Source organism: Montipora capricornis, chromosome 10 (genome assembly GCF_036669925.1).
Source record: "Montipora capricornis isolate CH-2021 chromosome 10, ASM3666992v2, whole genome shotgun sequence".
Classification (NCBI taxonomy): Eukaryota; Metazoa; Cnidaria; class Anthozoa; order Scleractinia; family Acroporidae; genus Montipora; species Montipora capricornis.
In genome coordinates, this window is record NC_090892.1 from 60,576,373 (window position 1) to 60,591,372 (window position 15,000).

General features: G+C 40.6%; 1 protein-coding gene across 3 annotated transcripts in view; it reads left to right on the plus strand.

Annotated features, from left to right (window-relative positions):
- The window catches only part of LOC138021628 (centrosomal protein of 192 kDa-like), a 75,824-nt gene that overhangs the window by 8,406 nt on the left and 52,418 nt on the right, over nucleotides 1–15,000 (plus strand). For 2 of the 3 annotated variants that reach the window (XR_011126413.1, XM_068868552.1), the window contains exons 3-11: nucleotides 325–405; nucleotides 6,005–6,250; nucleotides 9,701–9,802; nucleotides 10,013–10,154; nucleotides 11,021–11,232; nucleotides 11,384–11,500; nucleotides 11,899–12,185; nucleotides 12,951–13,094; nucleotides 14,195–14,305. Coding sequence is in view for 2 of the 3 variants with exons in the window: in XM_068868552.1 (XP_068724653.1) it covers nucleotides 325–405; nucleotides 6,005–6,250; nucleotides 9,701–9,802; nucleotides 10,013–10,154; nucleotides 11,021–11,232; nucleotides 11,384–11,500; nucleotides 11,899–12,185; nucleotides 12,951–13,094; nucleotides 14,195–14,305 (1,442 nt within the window). In the remaining variant the exon portion in view is untranslated. The remainder of the gene's footprint in view (nucleotides 1–324; nucleotides 406–6,004; nucleotides 6,251–9,700; nucleotides 9,803–10,012; nucleotides 10,155–11,020; nucleotides 11,233–11,383; nucleotides 11,501–11,898; nucleotides 12,186–12,950; nucleotides 13,095–14,194; nucleotides 14,306–15,000) is intronic. The other variant, XM_068868553.1, reaches the window with a different exon arrangement.

Genomic DNA, 15,000 nt, shown 5'->3' on the forward strand with positions numbered 1-15,000 from the left:
TGTATCACATCTAGAACTTTTCATCATGGGACACCATGTGTCATACACTAAAGTGTCATTATTTGGCATTTTGGCGGGAGAGTGATACTTGTACATTGTACAGTGTAAGTTAATAATGTTTATATCAGGTGATGTCATGACCAGAGACCAATATTCTTATGCCTGATTAAAATGTTATTATCTTATATCTTATGGAAAATCTTACATGTGTAGTTACCTTGTGAATGTGTTTCAGTTCTCAATAATATTATTTTTAGTTTTCTCATGATGACAATTTTTTTAACTTGAGATCACCTTCAGCTCAAATAGAATTTGAAATTTTAGGGATTGTATCTTCAAGCTGTGGGAAAAGCTTGGATGAAGATGAGAGCTCACTTGGTATTTTGCAGCTGGATAATTTACCTGGTAAGAGGTACAGTACCGCTCAAATGTAAGTTACCACCCTCGCGCGCGACGCGATTTGCGTCGCGCGCTACAGGAATCGCGTCGCGCGCTACAGGGATTGCGTCGCGCGCTACAGGAATCGCGTCACGCGCGAGTTAAAAAAATCTGTAAGTACATCAACTGGAGGATCGCGCGCGCTCTTAATTGTCCTTTTGGATTTGTTTGTGAAAGCCCCAGACGCATAACAAACACGCATTTTATCAGATGTAAAAGCGTCTAGTCGTTGTTGACTGAAAAGTCGACATACAGCTCGCTGGTGTGCGCCGAAATTAATTAGACTGTTAACTTTGTTCTCAGGAAACACGAAAATGTGAATCGTAAGCAGTTTGGCAAGGGGAGAGATAAACATGTAGTACAGTTGCCGTTTAAATCAACATTTGTTTTCGTCTGTCGCGAGTCGGCATATTAAAATTCAGACTATCCGACACGTGATGGAATGTCAGGAAAACCTACAACTGTAACACGCTTTGTCTACCCGAAATCTTTACACAGCAAAATTATTTTGAGTCCACAATTATTAAAGCGTTCAAAACAACCCCATCGCTTTAGGCCCTTCAGTCAAAAGGAATTCAGTGTTTTTTTACGCACAACACTCGATGTTTGTTTCACGGTTGGAATTTGCATACCGTCATGCGTCAGTGTTTGCACACCTGAGAATTTTTTCTTTTGTGTGATCTAAAAACTACAATTCGTATAGCAAGATAAAGAAGATATTAGTCTCTTTGTTAATCATCACATATACCGCTTCAAACTTTGGCGTCTCTCTTGCTTTCTGTGCAAAAACTGCTTTCGCTTAAAATAATTAATTTCATCAAATTAGAAATGGGTTTCGGATAGATAGAGTGCTTTCGATTCGGAAATCCGGATTTAGATCGTAAGGCAATAATTTCAAACAAACAATATACTATTGGTCATTGCTTTTGTTCATTTTGTGGCTCCTAAAGGAGCCGTTGGAACCTGTTCAAGTGCAATGTTTAACACTCCGGTTAAACCTACAGGTAATTGTCTTTAGCTCTTGCCACAGCAGCTCTATTGGGTTTAGGTCGGGACTCTCAGGTGGGGTCTTCCACCAGTTTATTCCTTCCGGCTCCATAAAGTTCTTCGCCAACCTGTGTAAACGCGCCTTAAGTTTGTTATTTTCATGCGTGTACGCTTCGCCTGTGGTGTCTCCAGCGCTTGCTGTTCGAGTTTGTTGATAGACGCAAATTACACGCTCCAATGGTTTTGCGGTTATGCAAATATTTATCACAATTTTACATGTAAACTTGACAGCCGCCATCTTCGAATTTTTACGAACTTGATTCAAACCCTGTACAAATTAAGAAAAGTAAAACCTTCAATTGATCAACAAAAGTTGAGAACGCACAACCAAATCTTCATTCTTCATTGGAAACTTTGTGCTATTTATTTACTCGACAACTTGCTGAGAATTTTGGCTGGCGTCACTGATGCTTGCCGAGATTAACCTGGTTTCCATACGATCTGCAATGTCAGGTCCGCGATCGTTTAATTTAAAACAAAACTTGCGGAGGTAATAAAGTTTAATGCGCCTCAGAAAAAGTGAAACATGGAGACGGAAATTATCGAAAAGTTACAGTTAACAGTCAAAGAAGCGCACAAGCGGTACAACAACGTCTTTACGGCTTTTTGCATACTGTAAGCTTACGTGTTTGTATATCAAACAACAGATCAGCATTTTACTACATGTTCTTTGGCGACACAACGTCATTATTTTATTGACAATGCAATTTTCTTTCGCGTTTTGTTTAAGATCGATTTACAGATAGAAGGGAAAGTTTGTCTGGGGCATTTGAGATCGTCTGCGACTCGTCTGTCGCAGGCAGCTTACATGTAGTTACCATTACTCGCTACGCGTACGGATTTCGCGTAGTGGAGTCACCTAAATTTATGCCAAAAATTTCTGCTTCAATGACTCTCGTGCGACGCGAATCGCGTCGTGCAGGACGCGAATCGCGTCGCGCCTGAAAGGCGACGCGACTGGTAACTTACATTTGAGCGGTACTGTAATAGTTGAAAGTAATTTAGGCAAAGTGTGGTCAGTGATTGTTCATGGTTGTAACAATACTTAAAGTGCCCCTGTGATCAAAAAAACCACTTCCTTTTTTCCTTCAGATTTTGAAAGTGTGTGCTTAACACCTGACTGGCAAAATTTTGAGCTCTGATTTTTATCTAAAGGCTGTTTAAGTTTTGGATTTCACGGTCCGCCATTAGTCACGTTCAAAACTGACCGATTGGACCTCAGAGGGTTGAATCCAGGGAAAAGTGACGTCAGAGGCTCACTAGCTTCAAATTTCAGCGTGTGAACACAGCTTATTATATATGCAAAGCGTGAGTTTAAAGTCTGAAAGCCCAAAACCCCCGTGCTGCATATTAATTTTGCGGCGTACACACGTATTGCATTCTTAAACTAGTGAGCCTTTGACGTCATTTTCTCCTCGATCCAGCTCTCTCAAGAACATAATGTTAGTAATGGCGGACCATTAAATAGGAAAATTACAGTTAAAATAAAGAGGTGTCTTTTTGAAATCAAGGCTTAAAACGTGGGTCACTTGGTGTTTTGTTAACATAGTTTTGAAATCCAAAGAAAAATGTGAATTGATTTTTTGGTCACAGGGGCACTTTAAACAAATGCATCGCATAGTGGAGGCTGGGTGCCTGGGATCCATATGTGGGTGGTTCCACTTTTGTTACCCATCCCCTGGATAGAATAACACCTCCATGGCTGGCACAATACTGCAACCCAGCCATGAACCCCCACATCAAGAATTTTACAAACAGGCACCCATCACCCAACTATCAGTGGGAAAAAAAGGGAGAGATTGAGGGGGATGCCAAAACTCACTATAAACCATGATGGCGGACAGAACTCATCACACTGCCAGAATACAGGCAACAAGTACATTGTACAGAACTACTGCACGTGGGCTGGCCTACAAACCAACCACTGACCACTAGTAACACAGGTGCTCTTCATTGTTAACTCCTTTAAATTGTATTAAATTGATTAACAACTTCATTACTTAGTGTCGGTTGGGTGCCTTGAATATCTGGGGGAATTCCACTTTTGGTATCCAACCCCTAGATAGAATAACTCTCCCATGGCTGTCACAACACCAAAACCCTGCCATGAGCCCCCATTCCAAGCTGCCAGGTTCTCCAAGCTACATGTATGCACTATGCTGAGAGATCGAAGGGGCTCATGGCTGGCTAAGCAAGATGCCCTGAACTGCCAAATCCCAGAGGCCCCCAAGAGAGTGAGACAGCAGTGGTCTGCCACAAAATACCTGTTACTGCAGCAGCCTTTGGGACACATTGATGACTGAGTCCATGTGGGTTCTAACACTAGTCCATTTGCCCATTGTTTTGATGAAGTCGTCAGGAATACCATGTTGAGCAGTTGCTCCAATGTGGAAACTGTGGCCAGAGAATTGCCCAGGAATTACCTGCTGTTTGTAATGTTCAGTGAAGGAATGATGACAAGCAGGAACAAGATAAAGGCTGACCAGCCTTGTCAATGAAGAGATGGCCCTGTGAAGATGCTAGAGTTGTAAGCAGTTCACCAAATGAGGGGATAAGAAAAGCCATAATCAATGTGTAGAGAGCATACCACTGACATGTAGACCTTTATCAATGAGAGGTGAAAATGATCGGCCAGGTGAGAACAGAAACACAACAAAGTTTGCTCATTTGCAGGTAACAGGGAGTCATCACTGGTATAACAATCCAGGATGCAAAACTCTATAAGTTGGCGTTGTCCTGAATTATAGACGTGGCGGGCACAAGGAGCCAAATCATTTGCCAAGTAGAATTGGCACTTCTGAGTTTTAAACTGCGCGAAGCAGGGCCAGGAGTGATGGAGGCACTGCGAGAGCTGTTGGTGACGTCTGAGGAGCTAGGTGATGGAACCTCTGAAAGTCAAATTGACAGAGGCACGTGGGGGCAGTAAAAGCAAAAGAATATCGGACCACAAACATGGATAGATGATGGAGTAGCACCATCATGTTTGAATCTCTTGAAGCACCGGACCACAATACCTCAACCACAAAATTCCATGTTTTTGTCAAGAACTGATGTTTCCACAAAGAAGCTGCCAAAACTACAGGGATAAGCTCCTTGTAGGCAATGGACATCTGTAATTCAAGAGCCATTTTCCTGGCTTATATTTCTTTGGGATGACTCAAAACGGCTGAAGAGTGGGTGATGGGGGTGTGGAGAATGGGCTGGGAATGCATCCTTTGGCTAGTTCATTGTATAACTGGTAGGCATCATTGACCAGTGGATGAAGACTGTCTGAGGGCACATCCTGCTAAGCCGATCTCAAGGAGACCAAAGTTGCGAATCCCAGCCAACATGTACTCCACAAAGTGCTGATCGAAGGTCAGCCTGGAAAAGGAAAGGAAAGAAAAGGAATTTTATTTAAGTGTCTTGTCATTCTAGTGCTGGAGTATTAATTGGGGACACTGTAAAGTGAAGTTAACAATTAACGCAATTCAAGTCAAATGTTGGTTGTTGAGGAGAGGGGAAAATCGGAGTACCCAGGGAAAAACCTCTTGGTACAGAGTAGAGAACCAACAAACTCGACCCACATAATTTTTTATGCCAAGTCTGGGAATCGCACTAGGGCCACATTGGTAGCAGGCGAGTGCTCTCATCACTGTGCCATCCCAGGACCCCATGCCAAGTACCATGATAGGCGGCTGAGCAACTGACAAAACCCCAGAAAAGGAAATAAAAGAGGGAATGACAATGTTACCTGATGTTGATAACAAGCTGGAAGCGATAGATGTCGCCATGTTGAAGCACATGCCTCATCCCTCAAAAGAAATGTGGAAGAGCTGTTTCAAATTGTCAAATTTGACTATCTGTTCTCGTGAAATGCCACTAAGATTTCTGGGAGCGATTGGCTCAAAGCTTGTGAAAACACCCGAGAAACAGGCCTGAAACATGGGCTGAAAAACTGAGATGGTTGTCGCAACTGAAGAAGAGATTGCTTCACCTTACAATGTAACCATGTCGTCAATGCTATTGTGAGTAGCCTGAGGAATGCTAGAACTTGAAAGATGTGTAAAATGGAAAGGGTTACGGAGGTAGCCTGTGAATGCAGCCACCTCAGTGTTCGGTCGAGAGGCTATCTCTAAGGAGAGCAAAGAAAAAGCAAAAAAAAAAAAAAAAGTTGGGGAGAATGCTAAAGCAACTCACCAGTGCTGGAGGACAAATGTGCAAAACTACTATCCATGCACCTACAAACCAACCACTGACCACTAGCAACAGAGGCACTCTTAGTTATTAACTCCTTTAAATTGCATCCAAAGGGTTTGCCATAGTGGTTGCCATCTGTTCTGTACATTTCCAGGGAAACATGCATACTATGGAGGCTCCACCTTACCAAAGACACTTTCTTAAGCTCTTATTGTGGTTGACTTACAGATATATTGAACACCTATGCACATACGGGTAACATTACAGAAATTGTTCATCATGACGATTATAGTATTCATTGAACCATGACAGAGTGGGAAATTGAGCTTATTTTTTTCAGATTTTGATGACAACTTGAGTTCCCAAGCTTTAAAGCCAGCCACTCAGCCGCTTGAGAGAACTTTGATTGGTAATGATGAGGAGGAAGAAGATGAAATTGTCATCAATCGTCTTGTGCTTGATGATGATTTGGAAGGAGAGGATATCTCTTTCACTGGTGAATTTGCCAATGCCATAGATTCCACTCCTTTAGCTACTTGTAACAGAAATGTAATGCTGCAGTTTGAGGAGAAAAGACCAGATACTGGTACGTTTTTTTTACCCTGCCTGTACATGTACATGTACAATGTACAGCTGCATTTTGGTGAAACACCAGGGCCCGGTTGTTCGAAAGCCGATTAACTTAATCTAGGATTAGCGTAAACTTTTGTTAAAAGCTTCTTTTGCTTATTTTTGTTTTTCATGATTGACTTCTTCTAATGTACAGTTTTGCCGAATATCAGCGTTGAACAGCTTTTGGGAGTAGAGAACTAAACTCCTGAGTTAATTTTTAATCTCTGAATGGCGTTAACCTGCTTTTGAAAAAGCGGGCCCAGATAAGTAGTTTTTATCGTCATGATGTTTAGGTTTAATAGTCAACACTTGATGGAGCTACATTTTGCAACATTCAGGTGCTGCTTCCTCTTCAAGTGCTGCTGCAAATTCAGGACTTCAACGGGGTTTGAACCCGTGACCTTGCGATACCGGTGTGATGCTCTAACCAACTGAGCTATGAAGCCACTGAGGTTTGGAGTTGGTCATTTGTGGGTTTTAACCCATCGACATCCAAACCAGCCGAAACCGGCCAGACTTAGTGTTTTACTCTAACGCCAGACGATTTTACTTGTCAATGGGGAACCCCTGGGAGTCAATGGGTTAATGTACCCATGAGGAATGAATCAACGATGAAATGATATATGAAATGGATCATATATGAACTGCAGATATGAAATCAAGTGAAGCTGTGCTACAGGAATGAATCAACGATGACATCAACTCTGCAGTTCATATAATTATGATCCATTTCATATATCATTTCATCGTTGATTCATTCCTTACGGGAACATTAGAACCCACAAATGACCAGCTCCCAATTTCAGTGGCTTCATAGCTCAGTTGGTTAGAGCGTCACACCGCTATCACAAGGTCACAGGTTCAAAGCCCATTGAAGTCCTGAATTTTTCAGGCCTCTGTAAGCAATTGCAAAAATTGTGTTCATAACTGCGAAGATCACAGCTTCACTTGATTTCGCATCCACAGTTCATGTATGATCCATTTCATATATCATTTCAAAGATTAGGCAATAAAACACTACAATTTACAACTATAGTCATTTTTAATAGAAATTCCTGGTGTATTAGCATTTAAATACATTATAGGCAGTACATGTATGTCATGTAAATTTAACAAATCGAAAGTGGTTCAGCGTTGTCTGTACTCTTATCGACAACGATATTCGTCATCACAGTGGTCAAAATGTTGTGGACTCACGAGGCGCAGCCAAAGAAAGTTTCTATTTCAGAGCGTGACCAAAATCATGACTCAAAGAAAGAGCAAGCGTTCTCTATAACTTTCTCGCAATATGATTGGTGTATTTCCCAAAATGGGTGTTCCTGATTGGCTATTACATTGCGTGACAAAATGGCACGAGCATGACGGGTACAGCGTTGTCTAGACTCTCATCAACAACGGCAAATTAGCCCAATCAGATTGTGAGATTACAAGCAATTGTGGTAAAATGAGCACTAACCCCCAAAAAAGTTTTTTCTTTAACCTTGAACTATTTAGTGGACATGAAATTTTCCCCAAAAAAGCAATAGAGATGGCCTTTAGCAAATGAGTGAGGACCCAAAATTTGGCCCATTGCAGGGCTCGAAATTGCGACCAATACGGTCGCATTTGCGACTAAATTTTTCCCTTTGCGACTAAAATATTGGGAGAAGTCGCAAATTTGCGACTTGTTATCACCTTCGTTCTTTCGAAACAAAAGGGTTAGAAGTTGCCACTTTGCTGCTACTTTTGCTAAAATAAATAAATAAATAAATGACAAAATTATTTTGTTTCTCGCTCTGAATGTTCTCTGAAGGTAGCGTAATTGTATAGTAATTTAGCTGCGATGTTATGTGCACAGCTCCATTCCTTCGATCATTCGCCATTTTCAGCAGTTTCTTTACACACAAGCACTGCGGGCTCATATTTTTTTGCTAAACCGCTGACAACACAATGCAGCGCGGCGATTTTGCGACTAAAATTTGCGAAATTGCGACTAAATTTTTGCATCTTATCGGAAAATGCGACTGGATTTTTTCGTTAATTTCGAGCCCTGCATTGGTACCACTCGGGGGGACAAAGGCTGATGCCCAGGGTGATCTAGGTCAACATCCCTAGTTTAAATTTTTGGGTGATGGCATTTCCAATTGTGTCATTTTCAGGGGAAAATGGACAACTTAGTATCTCACCTCTTCCTTCTTGGGCTGTGTTCTAATGTGAGAATAATATACATCATACCCAACATAATATTTGTTCACTTTAATATACGAAAACAGGGCAAAGTGCTATACAAACATCTCAGAAATGAAGCATAGTCAAATAGTACACAATTTTTATCAATACCTTTTGACAGGATATAATCACATGACTTGTCAAGTGATCAAAAAATGGTCAAACAAAGTATTGTTTCTTTCCATGTCTCTCTTAATCAATGTCATACTATATTGTGTTTCTTTTTTACATTTTTCCTGCCAGTTACTTTCTTTTGTTCAAAACCCATTATGCCAGCAAAATTCTCTTTTTTTGACAATACTTCATAACTAGTACCCAGTTCCTCAGGTTCCTTTGGCGCCGATATGTTACTATTTAGCTGGGTTGTATTCGTCACATGTACTCATGCGAAGGTGAATTGCTCTTACATGTGTGAGTGTTGTGTCATTTCGCACACTTGTTTTATTTTCAAAGGTTCAAACGCTTCTTTGTTCGACTGCTCACGCTTTGTTGTTTCTACCGTGTTCTATGAAACAAAAGAATTTGCTAATGAAGTGTGCTCCCGGACACACATTAAGAGTGCTAAAACCAATTTCTATTGTTTTTAAATGCGGGCGCGTTGTGATTGTGCTATCACCTTTAGCATCGAAGTCATATGGAAGGTCACAAATACTAAGGCTTGCATAGTATTTTGAACCATATTATCAACATTGGTATTGGGGGGGGTAAGGACCAATATACATGTACTTTGTGAGTGCAGGTCAAATGATGCTTAAACTAGAATTCTTGCGAAGAGTTTTGTCCAATCATGTACATGTAATGGTGGACTGTGAAATTCAAGACTTGTATTCAAAGTAAACAGCCTTTGGATTGAAAGTCAACCTCAAAGTTTTACCATTCAGGTGTTCCTATAATGGCACTTAAATTCTTGCTAGGATGTAACCTTCAGATGCTAGGTTTTTCTTGATCAATGTTGTGATAATTGTCAAAATCTGTGCACTTTTTGTCCTTTGCTAGTTCAAAGAGATAACAAAGTGTTGAAGTGTTTTGTAGTCAGACAGGAACAATGAATATCGTTTTGTACAACTGTAGATTGTGGGCATTTTAGAAGTCTTGTTGAGCTGGCAGATGGTCTCATTGGTTGGAAAGGTTCTTCAAAAATGTACCCCGTTATTCATTATAAATAAGTGAACCATGTGAGCTTATTTTACTGTCCTTCTTTTACTGCTTCTTTTAGGTCAAGATCCAGACGCATTTTTCAGTTCTAACCAAAAAGAAGCAAATGTTGCCACAGATGAAGCCATTAACGAGGAGTCTATACGAGACAGTTACGGCCAAGGCACTGACTTTATACATGTATTGTATTTTTGTAGGGAACAGTATTTTTTTATAATAACTAACCCATGCTAGTTAGTTGATAATTGTATTTTCAGTATTCTATTAGGGTTGTAGCCGAAAACTCCTGTTTTTGAGGAGTGTTGAGTCCCACTTATAAAGCGACATAGGTGTGATTGAATGTTACTTTGTTTGTTGCTTTTTTTTTTTTCAGAGGAAATGGACATGATGTTGCAAGGCAGGTCAGGCAGTGGAGATGGTGGAGAATTGATTGACAGAGTCTCCTTAACGTCCAGTATCAGCTTTATACAATCACAGACTTTTCCTGAGAGTATTTTAAGTCAGAGCTTTAGCAGGTATTATATTGTACAGTATGCATCAATGTCAGCAATTTTTGAATAATGTTACATAGAAATCCCAAGCCTCAAGTGTACAGGACTGGTACATTTTCCAAACAAAAGAATTTTTTCCCCAAGGCTTAGGTTGTAGAAGTGTTGTTATTCAAATATTTGTGCCATTTTCTGCAAAGGGACAGGTCATCTGGAGTACATATTTTTGGTGAATGGGATTCTGTTTTAAAGCACATTATCCTGCTGCCTGCTAATGAGTCCATCTATTTCCTTGAACGCTTTACTTGAAATAGTTCTATGAGCGGAATGAAGAAGAAGCAGAAAATGTGGTTTGGGCAAACTACAATCCTGGCTAAAACGTTACAGGACAGAACACAAAATGGTTGTGGCAGTGTACATTTTTATTCTACACAAAGTCATCATTCTATAAGCAGTCTCCATATCCTTATTCAAGCTCTCATTGTCATTTGCAGAAACCCCCCCCTCCCCCTCGCAATGTTGATAGCAACTGGGATCCTTCAAACTGTACATAAACACAGGAGTGTAACAACATCGTGAGGGGGAGGGGGGAAGGGGCAGAGAAAGAGTGTGAGATAAATGAAGTAAAATAATTGTCCCATTATTTTTGGCCAGGATTGTAGTTCCAGTCCTTGTGACGGAAAACGTTTCCTAACAAGTTGGTTTAACCCATTCACTCCCAGTTGATCAATAAAATCGTCTTGCGGTAGACAGAGTAAAATCTGTCAAGTCTCACCCCCAGGAGTCAGTGGGTTAATGGAGGGGTCATGGGTTTGACTGGTTAGTTAACATTGCATCACTTTGCTGAGATTATTATCATTCCACTTTGGTTCTTTGGTTTGGTTTTTCACCAGTAGTCGAGGTCTTGGTAGTGGAATGGACTCTTGTTCTGAGAGTGATGGTCAGGAGGGCAGTGAGGACAACACTGTTTCTATGCTGCATGCCCCAGGGGATGGGAGTAATGGCCGTCCTGGTCTTGAAGGGGGCAATTCTGACGCTGAGGATGTACCCACTGTAAGTGGACTGCCAATAGATGCAAGCAACAGACTAGAGGCCCAAGGACTTGGTAAGTTTAGCACAGCCACCAGTTAGCCATATGTTTTGTGTGTTTAATAGTAAAGCATCAGCTTCACTGTGATGTTTTCATTATTGGTTTTACAATAACCATTTCAACTATCTTTTGAAAGCAACTATGATTCACCTTGTTTGCATTTTAGAGTTGCGTCAGTCAGCTGAAGGTGTAGATGTTCTTCCTGATGTCCCTGGGGATGGAGGGGGTGGAGGTGATGGCAGTAGCGGTAACAACAGTGATACTGATGATGGAGGCCCTGCAGGTTTGTGCCCTACATGTACATTTTTTCATACAGTGTTGTGGCGTGACATTATTAATGCATCATTTCAGGCAAAGCTGTACAGTATTGACTCAAGGGCTCTTGTAGGAAATGGGTGATACAAAATTTATAAAATGCTAAAAGTACAAGAAATGTTAACTGTTGTCTTGTTGTGGCAATTAACTGTCATGATGAATTTTCATATGGACAATAAATGTAGGCATTTAAAGTTTCCTTCGGACCACATTCTGGGAAAAGGGGTTTAGACTATGCTGAGAATTTTTTCTCTGGTTTTCTCCTCTGATTAAAAGCCAACATTTTAAAATTACATGTAGTTCTCCAACACTTCAAAATAAGTTGAATTACATTAACATTACTTTTTAAAATGTCCTCTTAATTAGGAGCTGCATATGCATCATCCAGTGCCAGTATATTACCTGTCTCATCCTTTCTGCCAACTCATGCATCATATGGACTCAGCAGTCATCCTCCTGCCAGTGACTCTGGTTTAGTGTTGCCGGTTAGTGATGGTCTGATAACAGGACGGGGTTGCCCAGTTGGCGATGCTGCTGCTGGCAGGTCTCCTGTTTTGATCCCTAGTCCTGAACTGCTGGGTGAGCACCAGGCTTCAAATTCCTCAACATATCCTTTGCAAATTCAGGCATCGTCCACTCCAATGGTAACACAGGTATTGCACTTAATGTTTGATGTGGTTTTACATGTACATACTGCACAAGTTGGGTTAGAAGGGAAGTGTCCATCTTTATTAACAATTTTCTTTTGTCATCATCAGCATCATCTTTGTTGTCATGCTAATCATTATTGAAGGTGCTTTTTGGAAAAATCATGACATTTGATCAACACATCTTTGTCAAAATTACTGATATTGGGTTTTTTGAACATAATTCTTTCCTTGAATTTTATTTAGTGAAACTTACTGAATTGCTCATTGCCCACTTAAGCTTACTGGTACTTCAGAAAGGGCAAATAACAAGGCAATAATAATTTTATTTGTTCCAGCTGCAGCAATTTGGCCATGTATAATTGGCTGGCCCCTGTTATCTCAAAGCTGTATAACTTTATCGAGTGGATAAGTCACTATTCAGGGTGTCAAATATTTCTGTACTTTGCCTTCAACATTGACAAAGGTTTTCTAACATGCCTTTACTTAGGTAGGAGTACTTAGAGTATGCATACCCCCACCCGGCTAAAAAAAACTTAAAAGCCCTGCCCCTCCTGTGTATAACTCACTTGTCAAAGTTCAAACCTTCAAAGGGTTGAAACACGCCTCGAAGGGCATGAAAAGTACAAAATACAAAAACGTGAAAGATGAAAGAGGTTGTAAAATCCATCGTAACTATACCAGCTCTTACAATCTTACAATGTTAATGATGGCCTCTTGACTGTCTGGATTCTTGATGATAATCATTTTATTGGGTCACTTTTATTGCAGCATAATAGAGTACATGTTCCTGATGAGACATCAGCATTAGAGTCTTGTTACTTAATGGCACACAGCCATTCAAGTGGTAGCCCCACATCTAGTAATGCACCCCGCCCCTCTTGGGTGGACGATAGCACATTTCATTTGTCCCAGGTTTGTGATTTTGTGAGCTTGTCCTTCTATTTATAAATAAGTGAAAGATCATCACACATTATAGAGCAACTGAGGTAAGAAACTCTAAAAAATATTCAGGATTGAAATGACTCAGTGAACATGTGATTGCAATGTACACAGCATTGCCTATGAACGTTCCAGTTGGATACTTGTTAATTCATTCTGAGTTCATAGTACATTTTGAAAGTATAGAGCAACTTTTGTATGACCTTGGAAAAGTGTTCTCAATTTGTTTTACGGACCAATGTTTGGCAAGATTGAAACAAAGCTTCTCCTTTTCCCGCCAAGGAAACTCCAAATATGGCCAGTAAACAGTTTGACTGCCCGATCACATTACTGCATTTCAAATGATGTCAAAGCGAAACATTCCAGAAAGTTCCACGAAGAGATGATGTTGCTGGCATCCATGTTCGCTAAGCCAACAAAAATTTGCTCTTGTTTGTCTTTGTTCGATAAGCCAATTACAATGTACAATGTAAATCTTTTGCATTTTTGTTTAGGCTCTTTTCTTACGTTTATTTTTCAAGGTCATATGAAAATTGCTCTAATCAAATGTAGATGGCGGGGTTTCAATAAAAAATAATATTAATTTAAAGTTGGTGGAGCACTGCTTTGGTCATCAAGTTTTGCAAAGTTAGTGCCCAGCCCTTCCCACCCCTCATAGAAGTCAGGCCAAGGTAAGTATCTCCACTGAAGTTCCTTCAGTGTGAAAGTGCTGGTTGGTGGCCACTTGCAGGGCTGGTTCCCACTCACAGGGTTTCCATGGAACCATCCCTGGTAATTTTCGCAGGGCCCCCATCAACCTTTGATGGCACCAGTTCCCAAGCTCCTCTATTGGCGATGAGTTTAAATGAAAATTATTTGTGATGTCTTAAAACGAAAGGGTGGGCCACATCGTTAATGAAAGTTAGAAAGATCATACCAATTAGGTGAGCAACTTACGCAGTTGCCAGCAACTAATTGCACTGCCATGGATTTGAATCCCGTTCAAGACTGGATTTTTTTCTGTTTTAACCAAGTTGATTGTGTCTGTTTCTCAGTTCATACACTTTTTAAAAATCCTCATTTGATTTTAACAGGTGAAACAAAACAGACCAAGCACTGCTCTAAATGAAGCAGAGTCGCTGAAGTTTGACCCACTTACAGCTGATTCCTTGCATGCAGGTCTTAAAAACAGAGACAAAGTTATGGTACGTCTTGCACAAAGTTAAAGTCGTCCATGATATTACTAATTAAAAGCAGTTTCTTTCATTTACAACATGTTTTCTCGATGCAACCAGAGTCTGAAGGAACAAAACTGAAAAACTAAAAATCCTTAGGTTTCTATTAACCCATTGATCCCTCGGGTGCCCTAAGATGCCCCGAGCTGATGAGTAAACTCATCTGGCATTGGACAGATTAAAATCTGTCAAGTCTCACTCCTAAGACTCAATGGGTTAAGGGAAAAAAAAATAAAGCTTAGGAAACTGGTCAAAACTACTATACTCGAACAGGACCCACCTTTGAGGTAGTGGGGAGGGGGCTTCTCAAAGACACCACCTATCTTCGAACTTATCACGTGAACATTACCTACAACATGTCATTGGCTTTTAAATTTGAGTTGACACAGGAATATTCAGCTAGCAAGAGTCCGCATTACTTGACAAAAAAGAAAAGCGAGGTTGGAATCTCACTGTAATTTTGTACTGCTGGATAGAGGGGTGGCTATGCAATATAGACACCATGTTTTTACATGAAGCAAGGGGGGTGCAGGCAGACACCACCATCTATTTTGTGGTTTGGTGGGCCCTGTTCGAGTGCAGTAGTTCTCACCACTTCCCTTACATGTAGCTTCTTTTTTGTGAATTAAGAGAAGCCATTGGTAGGCTTTTGATGAAGAGTCCAA